This window comes from Bos grunniens, chromosome 19, assembly GCF_055505025.1.
Source record: "Bos grunniens cultivar Pamir isolate PY7600 chromosome 19, Bosgru_T2T1.0, whole genome shotgun sequence".
Lineage (NCBI taxonomy): Eukaryota > Metazoa > Chordata > Mammalia > Artiodactyla > Bovidae > Bos > Bos grunniens.
The window spans coordinates 38,895,245-38,904,813 of NC_141183.1; the positions used below are offsets into that span (position 1 = coordinate 38,895,245).

Genomic DNA, 9,569 nt, shown 5'->3' on the forward strand with positions numbered 1-9,569 from the left:
TGTATGGAATCCCTGGAATTATCAGCTCCTATAGCAATGGCACCCCACTCAAGTACTCTTGCCTGGAGAATCCCAGGGATGGTGGAGCCTTGTAGGCTGTAGCCCATGGGGTCGCTAAGAGTCGGACACAACTGAGCGACTTCACTTTCACTTTTTACTTTCATGCATTGGAGAAGGAAATGGCAGCCACTCCAGTGTTCTTGCCCGGAGAGTCCCAGTGACGGCAGAGCCAGGTGGGCTGCCGTCTATGGGATCACATGGAGTCGGACATGACTGAAGCGACTTAGCAGCAGCAGCAGCATAGGGTCCATACTGCCACATCCCTGGTCTTAGCTACCATCATCTCTCTCCTGAACCAGTGGAATTGGCTCCCAGCTTGTCCCCCTGATTCCACCCTTGCTCCGGTCCCCCTACAGTAAATGCTCAGCTCAGCAGCCAGGGTGGTCTGGTGACCTGGTCATGTCACTTCTCAGCTCAGACCCTGCATGGCCTGCCTGTCCCCCTTTCCCTGCCAACCTCCTCTCTTCCCTCCATTCTCTTGGTTCCAACCATGCACCACGGAAGCTGCTGCCCCAGTGCCTTTGAACATCCTTTCCCTCTGACTGGGACACTCCAGCCCCAGTGTCCACAGAGCCGCTTCCTCACTCCCTCCAGGTCTTCATTCCAGAGTCATCTTGTGAGACGAGACCCTTCCCAGCCCCCTTATCAAAAATTCCATCCTCCTCTTTGTCATACCTTATCCCCCTTCCTTGTTTTATTTTTTCCACCTGAGCCCTTACCACTAATGAACATATGTTCTAGTCATCTGTCTTATTTATTGCCTGTCTCTGCAACTAGAATATAAACTCCATGCTGCTGATGCTGCTAAGTCGTGTCAGTCATCTCTGACTCTGCGCGACCCCATAGACAGCAGCCCACCAGGCTCCACCATCCCTGGGATTCTCCAGGCAAGAGTACTGGAGTGGGTGCCATTGCCTTCTCCGATAAGCTCCATGAGGGCAAGAATATTTGACGCAGTGTGCTCCCTGTGCCTAGAATAGTGTCTGGCATATGTAGGCACTCAATATAACACTTGTTGATAGAAAGAAGGAAGGAAGAGATGAAGACAGCCCTGGCGCCATGCACATGTGTGAGAGTTTATGTGCATGTGGGCAGGGGGGATGGAGCTGTCCTTACAGCGGGAGGAGGGACAAAGTCACAGAGTCAGGGATAGGGGCCTGTCCTCTGTCGACATCCCCCCACTCCACTGCGCAGCCCAAGACAGCCTCTCCTCCACTCCATCCTTCCTGCGCAGCCAGAAGGCATTTCCTTATTGCACTCCCTGTGCCCTCCGCCTGGTGGTCCAGATCCTTCCTGGTCCGCTACCGGTCTCAGTGTCCCCCATGCACCAGGCTCCTCACCGTTTCCAGAATCCACCCTCAACCACCTTCCCTCCATGCTCTTGCCCTTTCCTCTGCTTGGGATGCTCCTCCTTGTCCTGTCCCAGGAAAGGGAACCTCAGCAGGGCCACCCAGCTGCCTCCCCGTCTGGAAGTCAGAGTGGAGGCTGCCTGTGTGTCTGGGAACCTGGGGGCCTGTGTTCCTCATGCTGATCCATCCTCCCCAGATCCTGGTTAAGTCCATGCTGAGAAAGCGTTCCTTTGGCAACCCGTTCGAGCCCCAGGCACGGAGGGAAGAGCGATCCATGTCTGCCCCAGGAAGCTTACTGTCGTAAGTACTGGTGGGCTGAGGCCTGCCGGGCGCTCCCTGGGGTGGGGTGGGGGCTGCGGCACATCCCCTCACTCTGAGCATCACCAGGCTGAGCCCCGAGCCTGGGGATTCAGCCAGGCCTCACAGCAGGGCCCCGCCTGCACCTGCGTTCTCAGCCCCTGGCAGCCTAGTTGAGGTTTCCAGACAGGCCTCAGGTCTGCTCTTTGTAGAAGGCTGGCTTGTCTTGGAGGCAGGAACTGCTTCTTCCTGGTCTGGGGGAGCGTTCGCTGCTTTTCTGAGTGGCCTGTGAGATCTCTGGTCATTGCTGAGGCCGTGCGCCCAGTCAGCACTTTGTAAACGCTTATCCAGCAAGTAAGGACAGGCTGGCCGATGACGACGACGGCCAGGAAAAAGGAACCCCCATGGCTGCAGGCTCCCTCCTGAGAGTCAGGCCTGTGCATTCACCACCTCCTGAGAGAGGGCCAAAAAGCAGTTCCCCAAACCTCCGTGAGCCCTGTCCTCAGCACTTCCGCCTTCTTCCACTGAAATAAAAGTCAGTTTGGGGTGCCAGCGAGCCCTGCTGGAGTTTGTGCAGAGACCCACAGGGAGAAGGCAGTGAGGGGTCCTGGGCCTTGGGGAGCACGCCTTCTCTGAAGAGCATGTGGGGAGGTGCAGCCCCTCCTCCCCGCAGCCCCTTCATAGGCTGCAGGAAGGCGTGCTCCCCGGGGAGGTGAGCAGCAGCCACTGTCCATGTTCCTAGGCCTCTCAGGAAGGGGCAGTTTCGCTTGTGCCATCCAGGGGCCCAGATGTTGGTTTTGTTCATGTAAGGCCACCTTCTTGTAAGTGGGCTCTTCAGACTATTGAGTCCCATCATTGTGGACGAGCTGGTGTCTGCTCCCTGACAGAGGTTTCTCACCCTCAGGGAGGTCCCTGTACCAACCTCGGGCCCTCCTCTTGACAAAGGAGGGTTGCAGGTGGGGGCCTGGGAGAGGCCTTGACTGTCCTGAGCTTACCGCCTGTTCCCTGTGAAGTGGCCAGGCCTGGGAGACGGAGTCCTTGTCCTCCTCGGGATCTGCAGGCCACAATGCTGGAACTGGGTTTCGTGTAGGGGACCATATATCTACCATCCAAATGGAGCCACTTTGGAGAGTGAAAGAGAAAGCTATTGCTAATTATGTCCGGACAGCAGGCAGAACTAAGACCAGAGGGGCAAACCTGAACATCTGGTCTCTAGCTAAGTGCCTATGACTCAGCGCCCCCTGGTGGTGGGACAGGCCAGTCACAGGCTAAGGACACATGCAGCCCAGGTCAATGACCAGCACAGGGCTGGACGCCAAGGGTACAACTGAGCAAGGCAGCCATTGTTCTTTTATGGACACGTTAGTGGGGAGACAGGTCAGTTCCTTCATCTGGACTGTGAAAGGATGGGGCTTAACATTTCCTAGATATAAAAATTCTAATTCTGTGACACAGGCTTCCCCAGTGGCTTAGTAAAGAATCTGCCTGCAATGCAGGAGCTGCAGGAGACACAGGTTCAATCCCTGGGCTGGGAAGATCCCCTGGAGGACATGGCAAGCCATTCCAGTATTCTTGCCTGGATAAGCCCATGGACAGAGGAGCCTGGTGGGCTATGGTGCATAGGGTCACAAAGAGTTGGACATGACTGAAACAGCTTAGCATGCACACATGTCACAGGTTTAGTTTTGAAAAGTAGGTTTTACCCCATCAGAGTCCCAACATTTATCCTTGATTGACTCTGTTCTTTATGCTTTAGGATAACTCTATAGTAGAAGTAAATGGGATGGATCCTTTTTAAAGATACCAAAACCCATTTATTAATCTTTTTTTTTAAAGGCCCTGGCACGGGGTTGTGAGGGGGGGGGGTGATATCAGGATGATAATGGGAATCTACTGAATATGGGACAGAATCCCAAGACTGATGGGTAGAATCTGTCCTGTGAACAAAGAAAAAGCAAAACCAAAGCCCTCCTACCCTGGACCATGGGGCCTGAGCCAGGCCATGTCTGGTCAGATCTGGCAAGGCTCCAGAAGTCAGGGTGGGAAGTCTAGACTTCCTTTCCAAGCAATAGGGAGCCATGGAGGGTTGTGGGCTGAGACTATGGGTGGGGAGCCAGCAAGGGACCACAGTGCAGGGTGGCGAGACTGAGCTGAGCTTGGGGGATTTGAGAGATGTGGATAAAAATGCCTATGAGTGTGTATGAGCGTGTCCTCCTGCATGCATGTTCTGACCTCTGAGGTCCCTCTGCCCCTGGTGTCCCCTGAACAGGAAAGACGGGTTTGGCGAAGGAGGCAAAAGCCCAGAGCTGCCCGGTGTCCAAGAAGACGAGGCTGCGTCCTGAGCCCCCCGCATGCGCCCAGGGCCGCCCGGCAGCACGCTCATCCCGCGCCTCCAAAGGCCCACCGCCCTCATGCCAACAGCCGACCCTGCCGGCAGGGGGCTAAGGACTGTGGCCCCTCTCCCGGCCCTCCTCCCCGTCTGCATGACCTCCGCGCGCACGTGTCCAGGGACAGGATCGGAATGTGTGTCACCTGGGGTGTAGGGGGTGGGTAGGGCTCCCACAAGGCCTTTATCTTCGTCCTGGCTCTCCCTGGCGGGACTCATCCTTTGGGGAAGCTCGGTGCCCGTGATGCCTTAGAAACCCAGCCCGGCCGGTTGGCAAGGCCCAGGGGCAGGAGGCAGGAAACAAGGAAGGCGAGCCGGAAGCCTGCAGAGGCCAGGTGGGCGTGGCTCAGCGGCCGCACGCTCAAGGAGGGGCGCACGCTGCCCACCTCCGGGGGGCGCTGTCGGAGCCCGTGTCTGCGGAGAACACTGGCGTGGAGGCTCTGAGTCCTTGGTGGGTAGTCCCGGGCCTCGCTGGGGCTGGGGCCAATGTCGGAGAATCCAAGATTCCTTTTTCTTTTGTTTGTCATCTGGTGGGGGAGGCAGGTGCACAGCCCTGCTTGGGAACACCTAATGAGCTGTGGGTGGTCCCCAGCGTGCCCACCATTCCTTGGCCACCAAGTGGATTGGACTGACCGTCCTGGATCGTGTTTCAGCCCTCTCCGCATAAGGGGCCAAGTTGAGGCTTTGAGCAGAGAGGCCTGAACCAAGAGCATCACTCTTCCCTGCGCCTCCCTCTCTCCCGCGGTGGCTCCCTAGACCTGCGGCTGCAGAAAGACACCAGGGCTGACATTGACCGAGGGCCCTGGGCTCACAGGCCTGTGGGCTTAAAGATGGTAAAGTCACAGAAATCAGATCATCAGCCGGCCTCCCCATCTGGCCCCAGAAGCTGCCCTCACATTCCAGCGCCCAAAGGACCAACTGCCCAGGTTGGAGGCTGCACTAGAGGCCTAACCCTGGTGAGGTATGCACGCGGGCAGTTGCCCACAGAGAGGTGGGCCTTTTGTTACTGCCTCACCCCGACAGTCGTCATCCTGTCTGCTCAGAGCTGGAGCTGACTTCTCTCTGGGATCAGTGCCTGGCTGGTGGCTCGGCCTTGGACTGACCAAATGCTCAAGAGACTGACCCCCCCGAAGGAAAATAAAGCAGGACTCGGATCCCTGCCCTGAATACATGAGCCAAACAAGGGATTTCAGTCGCCTGCACTGGGTTCGTGTGGCAGGAGTGCTCTGTTGAGAGGAAAGAAGGCGGGGCTGGAGGAACGGTGCCTCCCGCGTGTTCTCTGTGCCTGTGGGTGTACCTCGCTCCTCCGCACACGCGCCCGTGTGTGCCCATCTGCTGCACACAGCATGTCTTGCACTGGCAGATGCATCTGTAATATACTTTCTATGTTTATTTAAGGCTCTGAGCAGAATGCGGCCCATTGTCACTGGGTCCATGTTTCTCCCTGCTCCTTTGCACTAAGTCATTGTAACCCAGGGCTTAAACGATGATTTGGTACTGTTCTTCAGAACACTTTTATGGAGTTCATGGGAGGCCATTCACAGAGCAGCATGTTTTCCTTCAGCATCTGTGTGCTGAGACCTGGAGGGTAGGGGTTTCAAGGGCACCTCACCACCACCTTGCAGGCTCACAGTGGGCTTAGCCTCACTGGGGCCCAGCTTCATTGGGGTGGGTCCAGCTTCATTGGGGGTGGGCCCAGCTCCATTGGAGGTGGGCCCAGCTTCATTGGGGGCGGGCCCAGCTTCATTGGGGTGGACCTAGCTTCATTGGGGGTGGACCCAGCTTCATTGGAGGTGGGCCCAGCTTCACTGGGGGTGGGCCCAGCTTCGCTGGGGGTGGACCCAGCTTCATTGGGGGTGGACCCAGCTTCATTGGGGTGGACCCAACTTCTTTGGGGTGGGCCCATATTCACCCCATTGCTGAGGGTTTTGGTTGGCATCATTGTTTCTGAATGTAGCACAAGGGATGGATAAACTCCATAAGAGTGTTTTAAAAATTAACTTCCCAGGAAGTGAGTTAAAATCAATAAAAGCCCTTTCTTGAGTTAAAAAAAAAAAAAACACAGACTTGTATGTACATTTTCTGCATCTGGATGTGTTCTTTCTCACCAGCTGGCTTTGCTACCTTTTCTGCAGTGGTCTGAGTAGGAAAACAGGGGGAGGAACTCTGAGTGTGGAGGAGGCTGGAGGGCTGGAGGGAGGGGTGATTGGGAAGGCAGCTACCTTCCCAGCACGATACCGCCAATGCTGCACCGAGAGGGTTGATTTGAAGAGTGAGGGGCTACAGTTCAGGATGTGACTCAGTCTCCTTGGTGGGTCCTATGGCTCCTGCTTGGAAAGAACAGGGTGTTTGGGAGCCGATCGGCAGCCCCTAAGGACATCCTGCCTGTTTCACGGGGGCCCAGGGAGGCCAAAGTCTGCTCCTGGGGAGCCAGGGCTACTCCTCATGGGGCTCAAGTCCCAGGTGGGCACTCACAGGAGTCCCTGTGCCACGGGCCAGTGTCCTCCTGGTGCCTCTTAGCCTTGGGCACTGGTACCAGCTTTTTGGCTTCCTTTGTAGCTCAGGTGGTAAAGAATCCATCTGCAATGCAGGTGATGTGGGTTCCATCCCTGGGTTGGGAAGATCCCCTGGAGAAGGGAAAGGCTACCCACTCCAGTATTCTGGCCTGGAGAATTCCATGGATTCTACGGTCCATGGGGTCTAAAAGAGTAGGACGTGACTGAGCAACTTTCAGTTTTACCAGCGTTTTGGACCCAGCAGCTCCCGTCTCGTGGAAGGCCTCTCCATAGCCATGATGAGAATAGTCATCATTGGGGTACTTCCCTGGTGGTCCAGGGGTCAAGGCTGCCCCTCCTAATGCAGAGGGTGTGGGTTTGATCCCTGCTTAGGGAGCTAGATCCCACAAGCCACAACTAAGAGTTCACATGCCACAACTAAGCCCTGGGGCAGCCAATACGTATTTTTTTTTAAAAATGATCTACCCCGCCCCTCAATTTTGGACCCACCATCTCTCACTTCCTCACTGGTCTCTGGCCTTGGTCAGTGCTCCAATCCATCTTCTTACAAGCAGCCAGTGATCTTTGGGCACCCACCTGACCACATCCACCCCTCTCAGAACCCTTCCGAGCTCCCTACAGTGCTCAGCCTGGGGTTTGAGGCCATTGCCATCAGCCCCGAAGGCCTCCCTGTATGCTCTCCTGACCCATGCCCCACCTACCCCCTCTCCTTGCTCCCCATGGCTCCTCAGACTCACCCACTCCTCCCGGATGTGGCCATTCCCCCTCCCCGCTTCTGCTCATCGCTGTTGGCCCCTCCCTCCAAGGCCTATTCTGCGGTGGGAAAAATCCTCAGGCTGGTTCATCCCCGGCGCTGGTCACCAAATCTCCTGCCTGGGTCTGACAGTCCAGTTTGTCATGTGTTCCAGGAGCTCTAAATGGGACCGCGATGTCATTTCGCCACGAGGACAGCCACTCTGTGTGCCATACTAAGGTCAGGAAACTGAGGCTCAGAGTCACACTCGTGAGTTAGGGAAGAGCCAGGCTAGAGCCCAGGTCTCCTGCCCCCACCGCCACCCAGGTCTTCCCATGTCATCTGTCAGGAAAACCAAGAGCTCTGCACACCTGGAAGAACTAGGAAAAATCAGAGATGGGGGTTGCACTCCCAGGCCTAACCACAGGGTGGAGGTGAGTCCAGGCCAGGGTGCCCAGCTGAAGGCTTGAGGCAAGTCCGAGCTTTACCGTGGAAGGTCCTGATTTTTTGCAGAGAATGTCTTTGGGCTCCGAATTCCATAGGCACTGTGCCTGGTCTCTCCTCCCCCCAACCTCTATCATCCTATATGGTCTCAGCCTGAAGGAGAGGAGGGATGGGTGGTCAGGGCCACTGAGAGGCCCAGTATTCCCAGGGAACATCCAGATGCATACTGGGACCCATATAAACAGTTCACAGGTTCTAGAATCACTCCCCTAAACACAGACTGGCACATCCACATAACCTCCCCTCAGGAAAACAAGCAGACCCATCTATGGGGCTTCCTCCTGGGCCCTGGGATTCCACTGAGGGAGGCCAGGGAACAATGTGGTGGGTGGTACTGGGCCCTAGGAGTCAACTGGGGCCCAGAAGGAGACCAGGAGGGTCTGGGAGGAGACTGTCCTCTGTCCCACCTGCAGAACATAGCCCTGGTCACTCCCTGCACTGCATCAGCCTCCTGATGGTCTGGGTGTCCATGGCTTAAATGACCACTTCCTGTCCCTGTCCCTGTCCCTTCCTGCACACACACACCCCTGGATCTGCCCCCTGGGGTCTCAGACACATCCATTTTTCCAGCTAGGATGACCCAGGGAACAAAGTCTGGGTCCTCTCACTCTCCAGGACAGCTGACAGTTTATCATTAGCCCATGCCAGCTCTGTGGTCAACTTCCTTGCCCTTTCCATCTTGCCTTCCCTGCCTAGACCCCCACCATCTCCAAGTCACCTCCTCCAGGAAGCCTTCCCTGGTCCACTGTCCCAGAGGCACCCTTGGCATGTGGTCTGGTGTCTGGTCCATCTGCTACAAGACTGGAAACAGGGCTCAGGGGTTGCAGCCTTGTCCACTGACTGTGTCACTCCCTGATCTGCCGTGGTGAAGACCATTCAAAAAGCATCTTTCAACTAAATCACAAGAACAGGGCCTCCCTCCCACCCAAGGGCCTCCCTCCCACCCATCCCCCACTTCGGGAATCCCATTCTGTCCACCTGATCCCTAGGAAGCTCCTTCCCTGGCCTGTATATCTCTGGCCTTTGCTGGTCATCACCTCCTGCTCCTCAGCTTTCTGACTAGCTCAGGTCTCCCCTTAACCATTTACCCAATTTCTACTCCGTTGGCTCTCTGAAGGCTACTGCTTTATACTCCCAGGCATTCAAAAAGAACCCCCTTTGCCTTCTCACTCAAACACGCTCTGCACAGGCTCCGTCTTCCCTCTCGCTGCCTGGTTCACTCTGCCCCGTCCCCAGCAGGGCTGGTCACTGCTTGGCCTAGTCATAGCACATGCTCTTGGCTGATACTCTCTGCACTGACAGCCTGTTGACCCACTGGTCTTTTGGTCTCAAGACCCACCCCCTTGGCCCAGGCACAGGTCCACACTGAAGGAATGATCTCACAACCACAGGGAACCGAAACACGGGAAGCAGCTGGTTAAACTTCTCTACCCTCAGTCTCCCCCAGGTCCAGGGGATCAGCCTTGAGGCGAGGAGCTTTCCTGGGAGAGGATCCGCATGCTCCCAGGTGCTCTGGTCTTCTTTCAGCTAATCTTGCCAACTTCCACCTGCCTTCCTGAGAAACTACACCCCAAAAGGGAGAGAGGGCTCCCAGCTGTGGTTTGCCCTCTCCCACTCTCAATTCAGCCTAAACAGCAGTTATCAATGTGGCTAGAATTTCCTAGGGAGCTTTTTTTTTTAATTAATTAATTATTTTAAATATTTACTTATTTACTTGGCTGTGC

The 9,569-nt window shown here is 55.9% G+C and overlaps 1 protein-coding gene across 4 annotated transcripts in view; it reads left to right on the forward strand.

Moving 5' to 3' along the window:
* CAMKK1 (calcium/calmodulin dependent protein kinase kinase 1) overlaps positions 1 to 6,152 on the forward strand; it is a 29,895-nt gene extending 23,743 nt beyond the window's left edge. For 3 of the 4 annotated variants that reach the window (XM_086359586.1, XM_086359587.1, XM_086359588.1), the window contains 2 exons: positions 1,606 to 1,709; positions 3,976 to 6,152. In XM_086359586.1, the coding sequence (XP_086215712.1) occupies positions 1,606 to 1,709; positions 3,976 to 4,048 (177 nt within the window). In that variant the 3' untranslated portion in view covers positions 4,049 to 6,152. The remainder of the gene's footprint in view (positions 1 to 1,605; positions 1,710 to 3,975) is intronic. The other variant, XR_015148057.1, reaches the window with a different exon arrangement.
* Positions 6,153 to 9,569: the final 3,417 nt, after the last annotated feature.